Below are 24,297 nucleotides of genomic sequence, written 5' to 3' on the forward strand. Positions count from 1 at the left end.
TTGCAGTGGGGAGAAAAAAAAAAATGAGCCTCTGATTTTTATTAATATTTGTCCTCTCCTGCTTCTAACAAAGAGCTCCAAACTCTGCTGGAGTCTCCAGCTCTACCCTGTGTAACTGCAAGTGAAGTCTTCAAAGCTTTACCTGGGGACAGGAATGAAGGAATAAAATGCAGATCACCAATTTTCAACCCATAAAGAAAGATGTAATATACAGTTCCACTAAAGAGTGAAAAATCCCAGGGCAGCAAGAGGACTGAAGGCAGCCACTGTCCCTTGCTAAACACCCCCTGCAGAAAAGCACCACATATAACGAGGATGGAGGCAAGCCAGGGAGAGAACCCAGCTCCAGATGCTGGACAGCAGAGGAAACAGACCTTCAAAAGGAAGATTTGGCAGCTTTAACCTTTATTTTTAGTTTTTTAAAATTATTTAAAAAGCATAATTAGAAACTGTCAATACAGAAATAATCCTAGCAAACCAGTTAGACATTCCATCGCTTAACATTAGGAAACTTCACATCAGCACCACTAGAGATGCAGTCCCCAGTCCCCACCCTCTTTCAGTTTAATACTCAGTGGCAGCAGCAGGTAGACAGCTGCTCCTCTACAGCCAATAGAGGCAGCACAAAAAAAAAATCCCACTTCAAGCCAGGAAGCTGGATTGCAGAATTGGCAAAGCTCACACCTGTGGCCACGAAGACCCGGACTCAGTGAGAACTAACCTTTCCACATCAAAACACTCCAGATCAGGTGCACCATTTCCTCACTTTATTGTATCAGTTCCAACAAATTCAGAGTTTTCCTTTTCCCTATACCCTTTACCCCTACCAGGATCTACAAACTCTTCAGCACACGAGCCCTATCAATGTATTTCAAGTCAAGCCCACGGAGTGGTAACTGTGGCACAAGCCAGCTCCATTTCAATAGGAAGGGCTAGAGAAAGTTGACAGACCTCCTTCCTGGTACATGTGCTATATTCCACATTGGAAGCACATGGGGTGGATGCCTGGTGTAATTTCTGCTGCCACCTGCAGAGGCAACCAATGCCCGTCTTGTCATTCATGCAGTGCTCACTCTAGCAGTATCACCCCACTATCTCCAGCTCATTTTTACTCTTGGGTTACCAATGAAACATGGACAGATATGTGCAGAAAAGAGATGGGGGATGGGAAAAGGCAGCTGCTATACACTCCCAACACTTGCACTGGTTAAAAACCTGTCACACGTTCATGGTTTGCATGAAAAAAAAAAATCTTTAAAGTCAGACTGATCTGTGATGTGATTGTACGATCAGGGCTTTTACCACAAACCATAAGAATCTAAAAAGGCAGGCAAAATAAATAAGTCTGATTTCAATTTAGCCTTTCCTGGGTGTGATTGGGATGAGTCCAAGCTCATGCATGTCAGTGGGACATGCCCTACCAAACCTAAGGCCAGTGATTCCAGAGGACCATGTGCTGACACCCAAGTGCTGTGTCATCTTCAGGATCAAGTATGAAGCCAAAACCCCCACCCCTTTCCGGTCAGTATTTCAAAAGAATTGCTTTTTTGCTTAGAGAATCAGTTGATGAACACGTTACTCAGCAGCCCAAATAGATCCTGCTCCTGCTACGACAGTCTCAGCCTCTGAGCATATCTATCCAGGGACTGATGAACTGAGCCCTTATTTTCCCACAAAAGCCAAAGGCGGCCCGGGGAATGCTATTTGTTCAGCATAGTGAGACCAGAGTATGTTACCAGAGATAACCCCTACCCACAACCATCACCACATAATGCAAGCAATAGCTTTCCATTTCTTTACATTAGCGAGAGCAATCATCTCTGTCAGGAGACTCCTGGGAATGATCCTGCAGCAACTGTTGGATCCAGACACCAACCAAAAGAGCTGGATTCACTTCCACATGTTCCATCTCTCTTGAAAGCAATGCTTTGCCACCGGCATTCACATCTGAGTTCAGATCTACTTGTGGACAGGGCAACACGAAGAGCTTTTTTTGGCAGATTCACACTGTTTTGTTGCTCTCAAGAAGAGTCTGGACCCTCGCCTGGAACAACCAGCAGACCCAGAAACAGAAGTCACAGGAGTTTAGTTTCATTTTGTTTTTTTAAAAAGTTTAAATCCAAATAAATCCCATTTTTTGCAGGTTTGTTTTTAAATATCTTGATACAAACTGAAGAGCAGATACAGCTGAGCTGCACCACAAAGCAAATGTTAAACCCAAGGCCCTGGCCACAAACCTGGAGCATGGCAAAGTGAAACCCAGCACCAGCCGCTAGCCCAGGGGCTGGTAAAGTGAAACCCCAGGCTCCAGCAGCAACCCTGGAACCTAGAAAAATGAAGCTGAAGCCCCAGTAACAGCCTGGAACTCAAAGTGAAGCCAAAGGCCCCAGGGGCACCAGTTGCCAGCCTGGAGCCCAAACAAAATGAAGCCCAAGCCCCCAGCAGCAATCGCTGCCAGCCTGGAGCCTACTCGAGTTAAGAACTTGGTATTCTATCTTTAAAAAGATAACTCTGCAGTTCATGATTGGTTGACATTAAGAAGGCATAAGCCAGAGTGACAAGAGGGAGGTGCGGCTGGTTAAAGCAATATACATTATGTACAAACTCTTGGGTTAATCAGTCCACTTGGTAGGCAACGTCCTTTCTTGTCTACAAGGCGCACTGGAATGAGCAGGGGAGGAGAGAAGGGGCAAGAGTCCATCCGATACTTTCTTGGCACTAACATGGTAAGGTGCCAGGGCCTCTTGATAGAAAACACGGAGAAAAATCTTTAAATAACGGCACAAACTGAGAAAGTCCTCCCGAAGCCTGCCCCAGTGAAGAAGCCCAAGTCTAGGAGGGGCTGATCTGTCAGAGCAGAGTCTCTGCAACAGGGAAATGGCATTAGCAGCACCGCTTCTTCCTTTTACTGTTCTTAGTTAGCTTCACTACGTCGTTCTGTTGCTGCTGTTGCTGCTTTGCTAAGTTTTCTTTCTTTGCTCGCAGAACCAGCTCTGTAATGCAATTAAACATCTGCAAGAGAAACACAATCAAGTTCAGACCATCTGGGAGTGCAGGCTGGCTGCTGAGGGGGTACCCTCCAGAGGAGTAGATGATGCCACTAAGACCAGCAAGTCAGAGTTCAGCACATTCTCCTCACAACCCCTCCAAAGGCCAGTGAATTGGGGTCCAGCCCCACATTTCCCTCCCCCACTAAAACCAGTGAATGAGGGTCTAGCCCAAGAAAAGCAAGTCAGGATTTGGCATAATCCTTACTTGCCCACAGCACCACCAAAGCCAATGACTCAGGGTCTAGCATTCCCTTCCACTGAGGCTGCCACTTGCAGTGAAAAAAAGATCTCTTGGGAAAAATACCTAATAGGCTGATGCATTTTTATTAATTTTCGCCCTCCAGCTTTAACCTTTACTGCACTGAAGAAAAGTCATTGGATCTTCAGCACCTCTCCACCTGACCCCATCTCTCTCCTTCCCACTGCAACTGCTCATCTGCCGTTTGCATACACGGAGGGTTACTCTTCCTCCCCAGGCAGAATAAATGCTAACTAACAGCAATGAAAACCCCTCCTACTCTTGTTGGTATGTGGCCTCCTAACAGTGAAATTTCCATCTCCCTTTAACAGATGCAATATTTGCCATTCCTAGCCTGTTACTTCTGAAAAGTAGCCATATTCCTATTCCCTTCGGGGTATTACCTCTTCCACATTAATGTTTTCTTTGGCGCTGGTCTCAAACAGTTGGATCCCCATCTGCCCGGCAAATTTATAGGCATCTTCTGTCTCCACTACTTTCCGCTCTGGGTCATCATTCTTATTTCCCACTAAAAAGGAAAAAAGGTCAATGCTACACCTCCTACGCTGGCCAGGCTGCCATAGCAAAGGCTTCCCAGAACAAGCAGCAGCAGAGTAGGAGCTTACCCAGTATCCGGCAGACATCATCGCAGTTTTGGTTAATTTCATGTAACCACCGCTTTACATTCACAAAGGATTCTGCACTGGTGACATCATAGACAACAATCACCCCATGCGTCCCTCTGTAATACCTAGGGGGTGGGAAAAGGACACAGATGCTAGTTCAAACTTCAGGCTGCTTGGCCTTACCCCGAACACCTTCCTTTGGAATGGGCCTCTAGATCACCCCCTGACCCCACTGGGAGTCATTTAATGTGCAACTATCAGCTCATGCTCTGCCCCTAAACATGCACAGTTCTCTGCTCAGCTGGCCCATATGAACAAGTTTCAGAGCCCCTATATTGATAAACCTGCTCCTACAGGTCCTCTTTGGGCTGCCTGGGACCCAAACAAGGATAAGCATGATCTTCCAGCTGTGAAAGCAGACAGTGGCAACCCATCCTCCACTGCCTTCCTATTTCATTTGAATCTTGGTTCCTGCACAAATTAAAGACTGATCAATGGTTGCAGTCAGGAAAGGAATTTTGCAAGCTCCCCTCCATCTCTAGGTGCCTTCAGTTCCTCTCTGGCAACAGCACCCACTATTCCAGCCATAGGCCTTCCACCAGAGATAGTTAAATCATGCCAAATTGTGCAGTAGTTTTGAAATGTGAAAAATGCTCATTAGAAACTAACATGTGAACAAGTCTAATTTGTGATCAGATCTCCAGATATAAACTATTCAGAGGTTTGTTTTGCTATTTAGCCCCCCAGTTACTCCTTTTGCTTTAAAGTCCCATTTTACTCTGAAAAGCAACTGTGTACTGACAGCACCTTCCTACTCAACAGATCTGCTCCATATGTGCATTCAGTCATATCTGCTACCTTTAGTGATTAAAATAAGTGAAATGCAGTCAAAGCCAGTTAGTCCTGCAGAACCAACACAGATAAGAAAAGGAGATGGATTCAGTTTCTTTTTGTGCATCAGAATTGTTCACTAAGTTCCAATTTATTTCACCTGTGCAAACACTGAAAAAAATGGCGCAGTGCAGGCATCACTGAAGACCTTTTATGGCACGCAAAACCTTTGGTACAATGATATGCATGAAGGAAAGAACCTTTACGTTCAGCTTAACATTCAGAGGCCAGTTGAGTTTGCAGCGCTGGCAGTTCAGAAAGAAACCTTTCACTTGTGAATTGAGCAAATTTGCTCTGTAAACCACTGAGACAATTAACACTGATCCCTCCCAATAGTTTGGCATTTTTGTTTTTTTAAATGGTTTTCTTTGTAGAATCACTCCAAGAGTTATTTTACTAGATGCACTTTTCACGTTTACCTGTCTTTCCCCTCCTCCTCCTCTTCTTGTGTCTGACTAGGATTAGCTTCTACTAATGCAAATGCGGAAGTTCACAGCAGCCAAACTGAGGCACTTCCCTTAGAAATATTTTTCAAGATTTCCAGAGACAAATCTCTTGCTATCAGCATTTCCACAAGGGCTCTTCCGAGATGACAACTGCGACCAACACTTTGAATCTAGTTCTCCCTTTGCTGAATTAATCCTTCCCCAGACAGAAGACACCCCAGTCCATCTGTGCACTGTGAAACTGAGCAAGACCAACTGGGCTACACTTCAGACTAGTTCTGATTTCTATTTTCATCTCTGCCACTGACTCACCATAACAGCTTGAGCAAATCACTTAACATCTCTGCCTCAGTATCCTCATCTGTTTTTTTAAGAGACTAACAAATTTGAGCATAAGCTTTCGTGAGCTACAGCTCACTCCATCGGATGCATGCAGTGGAAAATACAGTGGGGAGATTTTATATACACAGAGAACCTGAAACAATGGGTGTTACCATACAGACTGTAAGGAGAGTGATCAGGTAAGATGAGCTATTACCAGCAGGAGAGAGAAAAAGAATTAATGATATCAGACCTTTGCAACACACTCAGTGCTTCTCACCCACTGAAGTGCAAAGTACTCCTATCTCTAGGAGGCTTTTCAGCTATGCTTCTCCCCGCTAATTGTTCTGTCTTGGCCTCTGTTTCACATCACCAGGTGATGGTGGTGGCTGCAACTAGGTGCCGTGCAACTTTTTTGCATAGGATCACCACACTTCAGAAGCATGAAAGGCCACCATCAGACCCTGTCTGCCTACCTGTGTGTTCTCATCTCTACTCTTACGTTCCAGAAAGAAACCCAGGCATATCAATTTTCTTGCATTGCTTTCTCAGAAACATATGCCACGTGTTCAATTCCCTTGGCATGAAATAGCTTAGACCATGAATATTCAGTCCCAAACTGTTTTTCTAGATTTTGCTGTACTTTTAAACCCTTTAACCAGTTCTCTCAACCAATCCGTTCATGATTTTGAAGTTTGTTAGGCCAATTCATCTTTTCCTCAACAGAAAAAAATATGAAATTTCCTTTATAACTTAGATTCTTTAGACTACATAACATCTTTATCCTCATGGGCTGCAGTCAGCATCAAAAATATTCTTCCATGTGAAACAGTGACTTGTACTACAAGCTCTGCTCCAGACTGGGTCCTAACATATAGCCACAGCACCTCCCGTTTTGTGCTCTCTCAGCCTGCTAACAAACCTAGTACTGTATCTGGTTTGGTTTTGCTGGTGCTGAGCAATGGACAGATGGTTTACATCTAAATCCTCTTCTTGATTCTGAACTGGAAGACTCTTTCATCTAACATATGTTCTTCAGGTTGACCCATTTCTCCCCCCACAATGTTACATTTGTCTATGCTAAACTACAATTTTCTTCATTGTCTGAGATCTCACTCAACATTTCACTAACCTGATGGTTTAATCTATGACTACCTTTATTTCCGGATACTAACCCCCCCCCCTTTTTTTAAGCTAGTCGCCCCGTTTTACACTATCCATGAATCTTATCCAAGGCCTTGTGTCTTAAGTGGCACCTTAGAAATAACTGATGCAACCCCTGAGTGCAGCACAGTACTGTCACTGTATTTTTATATTGATTTACACTGTGGCCATACTTTCAATTTTCCTTGTGCTGCACTAAAGACACATAACTGCTTTACAGAAATTGCCTGGGGGAAGTTGTTGGCTTTGGCAGATGGGTAAGGGACAGACGGGGCTTTTGGCACCCGGGAAGGAGTGGGAGTCAGTTTTGTGTTTTTGACAATTAAGAAACAATTGAGGCTTTTGATACCAAGGAGAAGATGCATCTTCTCTTTCTCCTCCCTATTTTGGATAGGATGGAGGCCATTTTAAATTTGAAGGAGGGAGGAATGAAATCCTCATTCCCCATTCCTGAAAACATTGACAAATAGCTGCCCCCTGCAACTCAATATCTGCCACAACATCCAGCAATTGAGAAGCATAGTAACTTGGTGTTTTCCTAAAAAGAACAGTCATAAAATAGCTGTTGATGTTTAAAGCATCACCGGTTTTCTGATTTAATGCCCTATTGAGATGAATGGGGCTACTCACACCTCCAAGTTATTATTTCAAGTTGTCCGCAGACAAAGATTACTGGGTCAATTCACCCTTTGAAGGTTACCTTTCAACCAGGAAACTAGAGACCTGAAATGTACGAAAGCTTAAATTCTGGAGTTGCATCATAAGAAATTAAAATAAAAGAATGAGAATCCTGCAGTTCATACAGATGCATAAATACATTATAAACATTACCCTGATCTTTTCTACAAAACTTTGTAAAATCTTAAGCTGTAAGTACATTATTATTGAATCATTATACAACAGTGTAGTAAATCTTCACAAAACTCCAGGACTGCTTGTTTAAACAATGATATCCTTAAATCAACCCGCTACGCCTTCCCACTACATCTCTTCTAAGGCTACTCCTATAAAAGGAGGAAACATTTTAGAATTAGCATGTGGGACTTGCTGCTACAGGATACTATTGAGTCAGAAAGCTTAATATGTTTTTTAGAAAGGGATTAGACATTTATCAATAGCACCTGCAGTTACGGTAGTCTGTTTTATATTACAAGTGGAAGCAAATCTCATGCTTCAGGATATAAGCGGATCACCACCCGGGATCAGGAAAAAAAAATCTCCCTCTATTTTCTGGTTTTGTATCATAAAGTTAGATACAACCTGGAGATTAACACCTCCCTCTAGCATCCAAAACTTGCCACTGTCAAAGACAGGACACCCAACTAGGTGGGCTGTTGGTCTAGTCCAGTATGGCATCTCCAAAGCCGTTATTGTTAGTTCACTGGTTTACAGTTTACATGTTTGCCTTTTCCAGTCCTCTGGAATCTCACCTGACTGGAGTGAATTCAGCATTTGTTAAAGTTCACCATTTCCTTACTTATTGCTTGTCAGATGCACGAATGCATATAATCTGCAATCAGAATTTTTGTTGATTAAGTACATCTAATCTTTTAATAACCATATCTGGTGTTCAGTACACCACAACTCTACTTCTGTTGTCCTGGAAAACTGATCCCTGACTTGGACATATCTCTACCTTGTTCTTCTACAAATGCATGGTAGCTAATCACTCTATAATTACTTCACTCCTTGAGTTAAGCCCACACAATCCTTATTTTAAGGGGACTGGATATAAACTACCAACCCTGTTAAAAACTGTTCTATATTCACAAACGTACTTGAGCAGACCAAGCATGGAAAGATGCAGTGCATGCAACTCTCACATCTTATTCGTGACCTGCAATGTCCCCAGAGGGTTTGTGATGTGCACATATGGGATTACCAGGTCTAAACTAAAATTCTCTTTGGATTTAGGAGAAAGTCAACCCAGGAGCTCTCTAAAGTTAAGTGGCTGGTGCACTAGTCACTGCTCCACCTAGACACAAATAACCCCAAGACCCCTGATTATTTCATATGTACACAGTCTTGCTGCCTTTGACATTTTGCTATTTACTGTAGGATTTTTTCAGCCTATTTTACTTTTCCTAGATTTCTCAAAAATAATTCTCCTGCTCAGCTTCCTTTACATTCCTTAGCAACTCCTGTGTCGTCTTCAGCTTCTGTAACTTAAGTATGTTGGGCTTTTACAGAGAGATGACTTGACTGCAGCTTCTTATGTCTTCCCATTTTGTACTACAGACTTGCACTCAGTTCAGTCATGTTGCAATTCTAAGTCTTCCCAGCAGCACTTCAAACCCACCACTATTACGACAGATGCTCTCAGACTTCAAGCTTGTTTACCATACTTGACATCTACCTGTAGACTCTCTTTATCTGCAAAAAAGATTTACTGGTCTATAGCAATAGCAAAGGATCAGCTTTTCCCCCTTCAATCCAAACAGGCACCGCTACAGCAACCTAAAGTTTCAACCATTCTGTTGACAATGTATTAGTACCCAACCCATGCTTTGTTTGGCCAAGCCCTTCTGTACACTCTATAACCTGGTAATTTGATCTGCTACTCAGTTACTCCCTTGACAATAAAATTCTGGATCCACAATCTTGTTGTTTATTATCTATATAGGGAATATGGTCCACCTTAGAGGAGGCTGCCTCATGCCTACTGGCCAACTAAAGAGGAAGTAGCAGCATGCCACAGGCAGCCCACCTAGCCAGAGGAAAAAGCTTCTCTACTACAATACAGTCTTGGAGCAGCTTTTTCACTTCTTCCTTAAGTATGGGCCATCAATGTCCCATAGGGGGCTGAAAAGCAAAAATGTCCATTCAGTTGTGTGCAAAGCTGGACATTTTTATTGCTTGTCCATGGAAGTTTCTGTGGCAGGCTGGTAACTACCCCAAAAACTCTGCAATATGGGAAAACAAGGGGGCTCGTTACTCCCCCCTCATATTACAATTTGTCTTCAGCTCACTCAGAGAAGTTGTAACAGCAATAGCACTAAATGCATCAGGAAATCCAAAAACCTTCATGTAGAAAGCATCCTCTATGACTCTCAAAAGTTCTTGTTTTTAAACGATTGTGAGTGGAAGGAGAAGCAAAAGGTTTACATATTATATTAGACAGTCGCTTCTGCAGCTATTCCTGTCCTCAAAAGTAAGTCTCATTTCCTGGTATTCCCCTTTAATTGCTGGGCATCGTGGTTTTCGGATCTAGCTTGCATCAGCCCCCATAGCCTTGTAAACCAAGGCTCATTAACTCAGAGCTGAAGTGTGGCTGCCAATTCTGAAAACAGGAAGGTGCATTGCTGACTCGGCACAAATTCAGCCAGAACAAGTGGCCCATATGCACAGCTGATAAGAACTTTAGCAGTGCCTTACTGCCTCCCCCCTCACCACTTCCTTTCTGAAGCTGGCCACAGCATTGAAACAAGAAGTGATGTCATGCACAGGATCACTATGAGAAGTAGCGAAGTCTGCAATGCTTTTATGAAACAAGTCTCCAGCAGTATAAGTGAAGAAATGCAAAGGAAAAGGGATGGAGCACAGTTCACCGATTTCTAAACATCCAGACCTCTCCCAAAAGCATCAAACCCCATGATGCTTTTTATTTTGGCGTAGTTACCGGATATGTTATATGAAAAATGACCTGCCTCAGTTAATTGACAGAAGCCAAAGGAGAAGTCAGTTGTGAATGACTAACCAAATGAAGGAGGAGAGGAGATATGATTGCCCTCTATAAATAGATCAGAAGGATAAATACCAGGAAAGGAGAGGAGTTATTTAAGTGCCAACGTTGACGCAAGAACAAATGGATATAAACTGGCCATCAACAAGTTTAGGCTTGAAATGAGACAAAGTTTTCTAACCATCCAGGAGTGAAGTTCTGAAACAGCCTTCCAAGGGAAGCAGTGGAGGCAAAAAATCTAACTGGCTTCAATACTGACCTTGGTAAGTTTTGTGGAGGGGATGGTATGATAGGACTGCCTACAATGGCATGTGGCTCATCTGTAACTGCTAATAGCAAATACCCTCAACTGCCAGAGATGGGACACTATATGGGTAGGGCTCCGAGTTACTACAGAGAATTCTTTCCCAGGTGTCTGGCTGGTGGGTCTCGCCCATATCCTCAGGGTCCAACTGATCACAATATTTGGGGTCAAGAAGGAATTTTCCCTCTGGTTAGATTGGCAGAGACCCTGGGGATTTTTCACCATCCTCTGCAGCATGGGGCATGGGCCACTTGCAGGTTTAAACTAGAGTAAATAGTGGATTCTCGGTAACTTGAAGTCTTTAAATCATGATTTGAGGACTTCAGTAACTCAGCCAGTGATTATGGGTCTATTACAGAAGTGGGTGGGTGAGGTTCTGTGGCCTGCAACGTGCGGGAGGACAACACTAGATGATTACAATGGTCCCTTCTGGCCTTATAGTGTATGAGAAAACAGGCACTTGGGTCCTCCCAGTACAATTTTATTTTATACAGAAAGGAAACAAAGGATCCATTTCCAAATATCTTCCTTCCTCTTCCCCCAACACCACTCTGAGCAGCCCAAATCCACTGTAACCAGTCATAGCAAAAACATTTCATTCTCCTGAGCTCTCAGTGCTGCAGCTGCAGCTCAGGGTGTGGTTTCTTCAGGAACAGGAAAAGCACTGCAGTTGTTCAAAGGACAATGAGCGTGAACTGACCTCAGACCAAGAAGAAGGTTAACATTCTGTTGGTGTCCGTTTCAACAGAACAGTATGTACTTTAATCTAACCATCAGAATGTCCCTTCACCATTCGCAATTCCAAAAAGAATCCACGTATTTGACATTGAATTCTTAAACCTCAAACTCCTCATTAAAACTACAAAACTAATAGAGAGGATTAATATTTTGGACTTCTGTAGCACATTTTGCAGAAGGTTGAGAGTCTAGATCTACTGACGTATTTAAAAAAAAGAGAGAAACATTCCTAGTTTTACAGTTGGGAAACTAGAGGCAGCGGAATTAAGAGACTTGCCCAAGATCATACAGAAAATCTGTTGCATAGCCAAGAATCCAGAAATCCTGCCTCCCAGTCCTGTGCCTTAACCATAAATCCTTCATCCCTAATTGTCATGGGAGAGCTTGAAAAAGAATCCCCACAAACACAGATAAACCACATACTTGAGAAACTGCCAACCTATAATAGCCAAGCTGCATTCCAAGAAGCCCATAATATCTAAGCTTGGAGGCATATTCAAAGGAGCCCAACTATACTCACGTCGATGTGATAGTCCGGAAACGCTCTTGTCCAGCTGTGTCCCATATCTGTAGCTTCACCTTCTCTCCATTAATCTCAACTGTCCGGATTTTAAAATCCACTCCAATTGTGGTAATGTAGCTGCCTACAGAGAGGAAGTGTGTATGCAAGTGAGAACACCAAACCGTGTTCCCTTTAGACTTATCACATTTACTAGGACACATGTCTAGGCTGCAGCTGGTGGTAGCTTCAGGAGCACTGTCACTTTCCCCAATCTATTTGGGCTCCTTTTAGACAGGTATCTCAAGCCACATTTTTATTTGTATAATAATCATTCAAGACACCAGGCTATTTTCTACCACTGATACCAAAAAATCAAATCCAGTAGCAAAAAATCTATTTCAAGAAAGCTATTCCAACACCATACCAGTGGTTGAGAATAAGCACCAAATTAATCAAAAGAGGGGTAACAAATACACAAATATTTTACTCTTGAGAGCTTGCAGGGCAAAATTTATCTAAACTGCTAGTGGAATCACTCTTTCCTTCAACTACAATCTATTATATTAATCTCCTCCTGATAACTCTGAATCATGTTACAAAGAATTAAATTATAATGATTTAACTATAGTACTTCATCAATCCTAATCCCACAGGATCAATGGAAGGTTTTACAATGGGCAGAAGTTTGCATGGTGCAACGAACATTTAAAAAATTGAACTCTTCTACAGGATTCACACTGATCTAGATACCACGTGATTTTCACAATCAAAATGCAAGGACTGTGTGTGGGCATGCCAAGAGAAATGGAGCTGGGAAGATAACAGATTTCTAAAATGGCTAGCAGTGCCAGGTTAAGTGAACTCCCAGGATGAGAGTTCTTTAGTGCTAGGACAGCCCTTGGCCAATTCACCACTGGAGGAAAGGGAACACTCACCTGAGAAAGTATTATCTGCGAAGCGTAACAGCAAACTGCTTTTGCCAACACCTGAGAGAGAAAAAAATACTGAGTTCTGTTGGAATAGAAGTAACAGATGGTGGTATTTTGTCTTTCATTCACTGTGTTTTCTGAATCCCATTTAATTCCTTCTTCTGGAAGATAATCTGATTCTATCAGTTCCTGACCAAAGCCTCAGAGGAGAAAACTGACACGAACAGAACTGCAGGTCAGATCTCAAGTTATCCATTGCAATTTCCCCAACTTTCAGTTCCTGGATCAATAATGCTACAGCAGGCATCCCCAGCAGATAGTCTAAAAAAATCCCATCTCTGTGATCTTTTGTGCCAGGCCTGAGCACCACTGCCTATATCTCCCATTCAATCATGTACAGGTGAACCCACAATGAAATTTGAGCTACTTCGGCCTGGAGATCAGGGTTTGGTGCTGCCAAGTTGGGGTTAGAATGGGCATTATTTAATGGAAGACAGCAAGCACAGACTAACACAGCCAAGGTAAACTAGTGCAATTGCTCAAGAAGATTGGGAACCATTGTTCTATACTGTCATCCAACAGGAAGCAGCAAGTATTCCATACTGCAGGATCACTCTGAAATTGCACCCTTTGCACGAGATGTTTCATGTAACAATTTAAAATGCTTGGAACAGTACTTCATTCAGGTTTTCCTTAAACAATCTGCAGTCACAATCCAGCATTTCCAGTTTCATGGTAACATCTTGCACACATCTGCTTCCAATAAAATCCACCACAAAGAACTGATTCCTTCACAACAAACCCATTGGGTTTTGGCATGAGGAAATCCCAGCTAGTCATTATTGTTGCTTCTTAGAAGAGACCCTTAGCTCCAGTTTGCTCTCCTGATCACAGTAACTGACCAATGTTCCAGAGTAACAGCCATGTTAGTCTGTATTCGCAAAAAGAAAAGGAGGACTTGTGGCACCTTAGAGACTAACCAATTTATTTGAGCATAAGCTTTCGTGAGCTACAGCTCGCTTCATCGGATGCATACCGTGGAAACTGCAGAAGACATTATATACACAGAGACCATGATACAATACCTCCTCCCACCCCACTCTCCTGCTGGTAATAGCTTATCTAAAGTGATCACTCTCCTTACAATGTGTATGATAATCAAGGTGGGCCATTTCCAGCACAAATCCAGGTTCTCTCACCCCCCCCCCTTTCCAAAAACCACACACAAACAAACTCGAGTGAGTTTGTGTGTGTGGTTTTTGGAAAGGGGGGGGGCGGTGAGAAAACCTGGATTTGTGCTGGAAATGGCCCACCTTGATTATCATACACATTGTAAGGAGAGGTTTCAGAGTAACAGTCGTGTTAGTCTGTATTCGCAAAAAGAAAAGGAGTACTTGTGGCACCTTAGAGACTAACCAATTTATTTGAGCATGAGCTACAGCTCACGAAAGCTCATGCTCAAATAAATTGGTTAGTCTCTAAGGTGCCACAAGTACTCCTTTTCTTATTGTAAGGAGAGTGATCACTTTAGATAAGCTATTACCAGCAGGAGAGTGGGGTGGGAGGAGGTATTGTATCATGGTCTCTGTGTATATAATGTCTTCTGCAGTTTCCACGGTATGCATCCGATGAAGCGAGCTGTAGCTCACGAAAGCTTATGCTCAAATAAATTGGTTAGTCTCTAAGGTGCCACAAGTCCTCCTTTTCTTTTTGACCAATGTTATTTCCTCTCATTTAAAACTAGGGTCTATCACTGGGACAGGCAAACTTTTTGGCCTGAGGGATGCACTGGGTTTTGGAAATTGTATGGAGGGCCAGTTAGGGGAGGCACAGCCTCCCCAATCAGCCAGGCGTGACTTAGCAACCTATCCGCGCCCCCACCCACCCATTTCTCACCCCCTGATTCCTCCCCCATCCCCTGACGGCTCCCCCGGGACCCCTGCCCCTTCCACCCCCCTGCTCTCTGTCCCCTGACTGCCCCCGGTACCCCCGCCCCTGACTGCCCCCAGCTGCCCCATCCAACCCCCCCTTTCTGACTGCCCCGACACCCCCTACCCCCCCGTTCCCCGCCCCCTGACCACCCCTGCCCTCTATCCAACCCCCCCTGCTCCCTGCCCCCTTACCGCGCTGCCTGGAGCACCGGTGGCGCTACAACTGCACCGCCCGGCTGGAGCCAGCCACGCCATCGCGCAGCACAGAGTGCCAGGTCAGGCTGGGCTCTGCAACTGTGCTGCCCCAGGAGCTCGCCACCCGACCACCCAGAGCATTGCACCTGTGGTGCAGTGAGCTGAGGGGGAGGAAGGACAGCAGGGGAGGGGCCGGGGGCTAGCCTCCTGGGCCAGAGCTCAGGGGCCAGGCAGGAGGGTCCCGCGGACTGGATGTGGCCCACGGGCCGTAGTTTTCCCACCTCTGGTCTACCAGGTGAGTGCTTACTCGTGTTAAGTTGCCTGCGCACTGAGAAACTGGTTAATACCGTCACTATTAACAAATCCACAAGGATTTCTGTATGACAACTGCACAAAGCTCCTATAGTTCTTCACAGTCTTTTCAGATTCCTCCAACCTCCCGTAACACTAAATGGAGTATCTTCCCTACCATCCCCAAAATCCATGTCTCATAGGTCAAGAGCATAAGCCTAGCCAGTACTTGCCTAAACATCAAGAGCAGAAAAGGTAGCCTCTCACAGAAGATGCGTGTTATACGGAAGGCAATACTGACAGCCAAGTACAGTTGCCAGATGCTGAACATCCCTAAGCTACGAGAAGGTGGATGATAACAGTTGCCCAAACTTTAGAGAGGGCTGCACTAGCAACATGCCAAGAACCCAAAGGCTTCATATAAATTATATAATAAACGCTGTTGCAACCACTATCAACTTTCCAAAAGATGCAGCTTGCTGAGTCTACAGATCCCAGTGAGCAGCATGTCATCTCGATCCAAGTGGCCTCAACACCATATGTTGGGTCTTATAGTCTTATCAGACTGCATCTCTACATTTAAGATAAAACCAGCTGCAAACAACACTGTAAAACTCCCTGGAGAGCATATGACTTGCATCTTGTCAGGAGGATCTTCTTCAGTGGTGGACAATGGCTTGACCAAGGGCAATCACCAAAAGGCTTGTAACAAAAAGCCAAGCCTCCGGAATTCAGGAAATTCTAGCTGTTACCCAGATGACCAATCTCACTGAATGAACACTGACTATAGAGCACACTGCTCATATACAGAGAAACCACACTGCCCATGACCCCCCACCTCCTACGGACGTACATTTTAAGTTCAGGGGAGGGAGGGGGAATAGGGAGAGAGAGAGAGAGAGAGAGAGAGTCAGTAGAGCTTCTTCCACTCATGTGAAAGAAAGAATTCAAAAGCACTGCCTTGCCTACTAATTTTGTGAAATCTAGTAGTGCATAAATTTGCCCATCGCAGCTTTCAAAACAAACCCAGCTCTAGCTGAATGAAAGAGCAGACATAAGCATGCAAGTAGAAAGTGATAGACTAATTATCTGTACAATTCATTTTTAAAATTTTTGGCACAACTTGGATGGCTAAGACTACAATAATCTTTTCAAAATGACCTGTTTTAAACACGAAAACCTACTGTCCTTTAAACTCTGTCACAATTCCATATTGTGCAAATGAAATGTAACAATCCATCCAACAACATTGCATTTCTTAACACTAGGCTTTTCTGTAAAGATCAATTAATGGTGCAAATGAAATGTTTCTGGAAACTGGGACAAAGCCTTCCTCTTGGGATTAAAGAGAAAACATTAACAATCAATACTTGTAGCTCTACAGTGGATTTAACTGTTAGAACCCCAAGCTGCAGGCATCCAGTCCTCTCACAATCAGGTCATGCACAGTTTCTCACACTGGGCACTCTCCAGTGATTAGGGGCTTTGCCCAAGTTAAGAATTGCCAGCAAAGAGATTTAACTGATCAAAAGAAAAATCTTCCTCTCTAAAATAGGGCTCTCTCTAAATAACCAATCTTGCCTATATTGTTTTGAAACCTACTGGCAGGCAAGGAAGACAGTATTTAAACTCTAGTAAAGCGATCAGTATGCTACCACATGTATCTCCTTGGGTTTTAGAAGAATAGCCCTTTAAAAAAAAAAAGGACCTTATTTAAAATAAGGACTCTGTAAACACTAGTCCTATCTTTCTTGCAGCCCCAGGAGCAGCATTGAGGGGGCCACAATGTAGTATACACTCAACCACTTTTGACAGGGAGCTACAAACCTACTGAGATGGTTCCTAGGATCATGCAGTGTTCCGTTTTTATCCAAATGGCCATGCCACATTGCATGCTGGGACCTGCTGTCTTTACAGGTCACACCTCTGTTAAAAGATATGGGTGGATGCCATATACTCCATTTTATTTAAATTAAGTTTCAGGATCTTGAAGGGTTGCGACTATGGAACTTAACTGGGTGAAGTTTGGGGACCCCTATATAGAAGTAGAAATCCACCACCTGCATTTCTGGTGCACTTCAAAATAGATCAACTGACATGACAGATGGTAAATTCAATTATTTGCCCTTCAAAAGTGTTTCAAATTCTGCAAAGCCTTTTAAAATCAAAGATCAGACATTTTCCCTATCTTCAACCAACAGGTTAAGGTTTTAGGCACCCATGATTAGTAGATGGAACATATACATCCAACACATACTCCTCTTCCATTTTAAAGATCGAAACAAGACCCAAAGCTTATTTCTAAGTTGATGAACACATAGGCCCAGCTGAAGCTTTGTGTATCTTAACAAATACTAAAGAAAAACTTTATTTTTAATGTTAAAAACATAGGAATTGACACACTGGAAACAACAGTCCTTAGGGCATTCTGAGCACAGACCAAACTCTCTAGACTGTACTTAACTGTAGGTTATATTATGAGGGAATTCCTTCCTGATCCCAGCTAGACAACAGCATATGCCCTGAAAACCTGAGGTTTGTTTGCCCTTGTACAGTCTATCCTAGCTAGTGTAAATGCTGATGTTATCCTTACATAAACACGTGTCCTTTTTTGAATCTTGTTAAACTTATTTGCCTCAACACCCTGTGGCTGCAAGTTCCACAGGTTAAAAAGAGACTCTGTAAAAACAAAGGAGACAACCGTTTCGTTCTAGCTGCAGAAGGCCTCTCCGCAGGCCCGTGGTGAGATAGGATTAGCCCCACTTAGTTGGGGCAAGCCTGTAGAAGTCCACCAAGGAAGCTGGCAGACGGAGGGTGTCTTTTCACTCCCACTGGTGGATAAGAAGCCACCACTGCAGCTCTGGCAGGACTAGGAGGTGGCAGCCATCCAGTCTATAGAAGTTTCTGCCTCCAGCCTTTGCTCAATGAGTATCACCCCCCTCGCCGCTATCTGACCGGGCATTGAGCCTGGTCAGCCAGCGAAACACCAGAACAGCCTTTCCACCCCGCCCCCAATCCCCCTACCCAGACTCCCACTCCCCGGCACAGACCGCCCGGCCGTGCCCCCGCCCGGCGGCATCGCCCCTTGCACAGACCAGCCCCCCCGGCCCGGCGCTACCCCGCCGCGAGGCGCCACAGGCCTCTCTCCCAGTCAGACGCCGCCAAGCTCGCTCCCCCCCCCGCCCCGTCGGGGGCGCGGGGGGCTCCTGCCCCGGGGAGCGGCCTAGCCCCGCCACCCCCTAGGCCCGGCCTCGCTCCCCGCCTCACCGCTGTCGCCGATGATGAGCAGCTTGAAAAGGTGATCGTAGTCTCTGGCCATGGCCGGTGGGGAGCGGAAGCTCCGGGCGGCGCGAGAGGTGGGGTCTCCTCAGGCGGCGGCGGCGGCTCCGGGCCGGATCCACTTCCCGAACAAACAGCCGGAACTGACAGCGGCGGCAGCAACACCCCGAGTGCTCACAATGCGCACGCGCACCACCTCAGCCGCGCTCTGCTGCTGGAGAGCGCCAGCCGCTTAGCTACCCCACTGCACAGGCGCAGTGCCTCCCCGCCCTATCAGCCCCCTGAACGAACGCTCACTTCCTCCCTCTACCTGTCCGCTTACGCCCGTGTCACTCCGAGGCTAGCGAGGGGCTCAAGGACGCATGCGCTTTCTGGCGCCCGACTCGGCTGTGTTCCGGCGCATGCGTAGTGAGGGGCGCAAGTCCACTCAAGTAGTTTTGGCGCTCATTTCACAGTCAGGAGGCAGTGTCCCTCCCCCACAGGAATCCCACCGTCTTCCTCAGACAGGCCCCCAGCCCTTGGGACCTGCGGTGCCAGGGCCTTACCCACCTTTGCCTCATAGCAGGGAGCCACCGCAGAGGCCCCCTCCACTCTGATGAGTGGGCTGCCCAATGACAGGTTGCAGAGCCAAGGCCCATGGCTCCCACCTGCCTCACCCGGCCACCTTCACCCGACCTTGAGACAGGGCCCCAGTCAAACATGAGAGAGGCTACAAAATGGTGGGGTTTTTAACAAAAACACTGAACGCTGGGCTCTATTTGCCATCTGGCTTCCGAGCCTTGGGGGGAGGGTCATGTTTTCAAGCAGCCATGAGAAGCTCTGCGAAGGAGCTTGCCGCCTTTCTTTAAAAATAGAGGCTGAGAGTACCAGTCACATGACTCCGGGAGCTGAGGGTTTAAGAAAAAAAAACACCAACTATTGAAACCATTGGCAGCCCTGCAGCTGCTATTGCGTTCCATATGCTGGAATAGCCTCCCTCCCAAGCAGTCCACACCAAAACCTGCTCCTACCGTTCTCTCTCAGGCAGCATGGCCCCTGACAGCTTCTGAAATGCCCTCATGGGTCATACGGCAAAGGGGTCCTTGGCAGCTCTGGAATGAAGTTCTCATTCTTAATAGAAAGATGCATCCCTGTGCAGTTGAGACAATGCCTGGTCCTGCATAGCTCTGCAAGTGGGCCTGCAGCTACCTCATTCTTCATTCACTGAAATCCACTGAGCATGAAGAAGACCCACCTCTGCAGTAATCCAATATGCAGATGGAGCCCATGGACTGCTGCTCTTTTTGCTAAACAGGAGTGGCCTATGGTAAAGTGCAAGGCTATGCCTACTCTTATATGGAGATATGGTCCAATAAGACTTACAACAGTCATTTTTTTGTATGCAGCTGCACCCTATGAAGCTGTACAATGAGTCATCCATCTTCCATGGAAAGGTATACAAGACGGGGTTCCATTTGTCCTGTAGCCACCTGCTTTTTTCAGAGATGGAGATCACTGTGGTATTCTGTTTTTTCTGCTAGATTAACTCATAGTGAGGCTTCTATATGAGCACACTTGTAACGACTACTGCAATTGCAAAGTAAGGTTCACACATACCTGAAAATTTTCAGGTAGAGCTGGGACAGAGGACTGACAAAGACTAACAAAATTTTAAAAATTATTCACAGAAGCCTTTGCTTTAACAGTATTTTCCCAAGTTATTTTTCTATAGAAATATTGTTCTTGTTGGTGTTAGAGCCAAAACTAACATTCCTTTTAACTTGAAGTCTTCAAATCACGATTTGAGGACTCAAGTAACTCAGCCAGAGGTTAGGGTGACCAGATGTCCTGTTTTTAAAGGGACAGTCCCATTTTTGGGGACTTTTTTTTTTTTTTCATAGGCACCTATAACCCCGCCTCCCCCTCCTGTTTTTTCACAGTTGCTATCTGGTAACCCTCGTTAGGGGGTCTATTATAGAAGTGGATGGGTGAGATTCTGTGGCCTGCAATGTGCAAGAGGGCAGACTAGAGGATCATGATGGTCCCTTCAGACCTTAAAGTCCATGAGTGTGTCTTTGCTTAGCGTTTATTCAGGATTTTTTTCACTTATAAATTTTTAGGCATACACTGCAGAGATGCACTAGCAGGAGGTGAAGAAACAGCTACAATCAATGTCCTAGATACTGCATGTGTCTTCAAAGCAATTACAGGAATGTCAAATTTTGTTTAGCACAGATTCAAGCCAAAATATTGACACAAGTTAGTAGTTCAATAAACTGAGCTGATTACTGGATTTAACCATATGTTTACAATTTATTAACCCTCACAAATACATTACTTATGTGTACTATTTAAAATCGGAACAAGTATAATTAGCACTGAAAAAAAAAATACAACCCGTGTGTCACTGAGGTAAGTGTCTACAGCTTAGCAAGAGACAGAGGGCCTGGCAAACAAGGAGAGTTAAACTGAAAAATGCTGTGACTCATAACATTTGTGAGAAACAGAATGTAGTTGAATCAGTCTTCTACTTGTGTCATTTAGGGGACAGGATTGTTTTACCTTTGAGGATTTTTTTGTAGTAGGACCATACCATACTTAATGGCCTAAAAGAAACATGATCTGAGTTGTAGAGGTGCTGAGCACCTGCAGTTCCCATTGATTTCAATGTCTCTGAAATCAGATCAATATGATGTTTCTACAAATGACATGTTTACTGAAAATATAGCTGTTTCTATGCTTACTTCTCAAAATGCTCATGTCATAAAAATAAAAAGGGTCTGGGTCTGTCTGTGTGATGCTTTTGCCAGGGACAGAACAAGAATGGAGTCTTAGAACTTAGTAAATAATCTAGCTAGATAGGCGTTAGATTCTGTTTGTTTAAATGGCTGAGAAAATAAGCTGTGCTGAATGGAATGGATATTCCTGTCTTTGTGTCTTTTTGTAACTTAAGGTTTTGCCTAGAGGGATTCTCTGTGTTTTGAATCTAATTACCCTGTAAGGTATTTACCATCCTTTTTCAGAGGTGATTTTTTACTTTTTCTTCTATTAAAATTCTTTTTAAGAACCTGATTATTTTTTCATTGTTCTTAAGATCCAAGGGTTTGGGTCTGTGATCACCTATGCAGATTGGTAAGGATTTTTATCAAGCCTTCCCCAGGAAGGGGGGTATAAAGTTTTGGTGAGGATTTGGGGGGGAAAGACATTTCCAAATGAACTCTTTCCCAATAATAAATACCGGTTAGACATTTGTTGGTGGCAGCAAAAGTCCAAGGGCAAAAGGTAAAATAGTTTGTAGCTTGGGGAAGTTTTAACCTAAGCTGGTAAAAGTAAGCTTAGGAGGTTTTCATGCAGGTCCCCACATCTGTACCCTAGAGTTCAGAGTGGGGAAGGAACCTTGACAGCTCACTTGAGGGGTTTAAATTTCTTTTACCACACTAGTATGAGGCGGCTCAGATCATGAAGGATCAGAATCTTGTTGCCTTTATTATACATTGCACCTTTAGGATTCTTTTCCTATCACCTATAATGAGACAGATATTATAATAGTACTGCCAGTATTTTCCTATTTGTATGCAGTTAAAGACTATTGGATTAATCATGCCCATCAAGGACCAGAAAGGCAGCTCCAGTAGTGAAGGTTTTTGGCACATAAAAACAACTCCCACTGTATATTTCCCTTTAGCAGTGTCATCAATGCTTGTGATTATAATTACAAATCTTGCACTATTTGGAGTTTTTCGTAAAGCCCCAGTTCCCGGAGTCTTGAGAATCTCAGCTTTAATTTTTTTAAAGTGAATTTCAAGACCACATGGTTGTGGAGAAAAGCTTGAAAACATAACCAACATACACCCCAAATGCTCAAACAACAAGAGGCAAATAAAGCCTCCCAAGTGTATTTATTTTTAATCTTCATAGAGCCTGCCTCCTGATTTTGAATGCTTGGGGCTTGTTAACACCATTACTACTGCAACATGGACATTTCACAACAGTATCAGTTTTACAGAACAGCTTTTCCATAAAATGAGATTCAATTATTTAGAAATCCAAACATTTGAAGATTTTACACTATCGCCATTTTTTTTCTTTTTTCCATTGAAGAAGGATTAAGTATCTTGCAAGTTTAAACATCTCTCCCATACATTCCTGTGTGCTTGTCTTGATCTGCATATAGTTCAGCTGCCCCTGACAGTAACTTGGCAGTTCAAGGCTGTTTGTTTAATCAGTGGTAGGAATATCTTCTCTTCCATTGAAGAGTGATTTTTGCAAGACATCTATGTCTGACATGAAATAAATAGTTCTCTCATCTCCAGTTCGCATCAGGTTTACCCACTGATCAGGTTTAATTTCTGTGTTATGGTAAAATTGGTGAGTGTTTTTATTTCTGGTTGACTATACATTATCTGTTTATTCATCAAAATGTATTCTACATAGTCAGAAACACAAATCAAGATGACTAAAGCCAGCTTTAAACTTTTTTTAAAAATAGTTAAATAGAATATTGAAAGTTACCTTAATCTTCTTAAAAACACAGATGAATTCATATAGTCTTTCCTGAAATGAGACTGTATTCATTCACCATATTTTTTCACTTGACACTATACAAGGAGAAAAGTGTATGTAGTGGCTTTAAAATTTAATATTTAATTCCGCCAATAAAAATTGGATCCCTTAATTTACAAGCTACAACATAATGAGAATCATCATAGGTATCCTTCATTGACCATGTCCAACTTTTAATCACATGCCAACAGTAATTTTTAAACTGTAAGTATAATTTTCTTCTAGTTGTTTTTGCAAGTGGAGACTAACATATATAAATCATGAAGAGAGAGTGTGCATGATGTGTGTGTAGGACCAGTGCTCTCAATTACTGAATGATCTAGCCACCCTTCTTTAGGGAATCTGCTGCATTCTCCTCCCTTTTCTGCCTGTCTACTATAATGACATAGGTGCACTTTCAGTACATCCATTGAACATTTTGCTGTCTGCTGTTTTGTACCTTTTGGACGATATTAACTTTTTAAAGTCTGTTTCAGTGCATAACATCTACTAACAAAATACAACTCCATGCATAATGGGTGAAATTCACTCTAATGCAGTGAGCCTGCAAAAGACCTCAGCATTTAGGCCCTTCACAGCACTAGGGTAAATTTCACCCTTTTATGACTATGTTTAGTCATGTTCATTAATTTCTGTTCATTCAAGAAACATACAATTCACCAACTTTTACCAAAACAAAGTAGAAACATGATATAGAATAAAGTCACAATAGGGGAGTCAAATAATTAAATTATATAGCACACATCTCATCCTACAGGATCACAAATCATATTATGGACACTTCAGGGGAGAGTAAGATCATTTTGTCAGATTTTGAAGCAATACACTCTTGAACAGAAAAACCCAACCCTCCAAAAAGGCCACCCTAGGGGATATTTTTTCTATTTTAGTATCTGTTTTTAATTCCTGACTAAGTTTCACTATTGGTATGGTCCAGATCATCAAGCCCTTTCCTACTTACTCCCATCATCATGGCAGCTACAGAAGATCAGCCTTCCAAGGGAAGCAGTGGGGGCAAAAGATCTATCTGGCTTTAAGATTAAACTCGGTAAGTTTATGGAGGAGATGGTATGATGGGATAACATGGTTTTGGTAATTAAATATTCATGGTAAATAGGCCTAATGGCCTGTGATGGGATGTTAGATGGGGTGGGATCTGAGTTACCCA

The 24,297-nt window shown here is 43.6% G+C and overlaps 1 protein-coding gene across 1 annotated transcript; it reads right to left on the bottom strand.

Annotated features, from left to right (window-relative positions):
• Positions 1–388: 388 nt before the first annotated feature.
• On the bottom strand, positions 389–18,832 carry RAB35 (RAB35, member RAS oncogene family). Its single transcript, XM_048821192.2, has 6 exons — positions 18,576–18,832; positions 12,898–12,948; positions 11,981–12,104; positions 3,915–4,039; positions 3,693–3,817; positions 389–3,012 (listed from the first exon to the last, which is right to left on the bottom strand). The coding sequence occupies exons 1-6, from the start codon at positions 18,625–18,627 to the stop codon at positions 2,884–2,886; spliced, it is 606 nt and encodes a 201-aa protein (XP_048677149.1). The 5' UTR covers positions 18,628–18,832; the 3' UTR covers positions 389–2,883.
• Positions 18,833–24,297: the final 5,465 nt, after the last annotated feature.

Source organism: Caretta caretta, chromosome 15 (assembly GCF_965140235.1).
Source record: "Caretta caretta isolate rCarCar2 chromosome 15, rCarCar1.hap1, whole genome shotgun sequence".
NCBI classification, from domain to species: Eukaryota; Metazoa; Chordata; order Testudines; family Cheloniidae; genus Caretta; species Caretta caretta.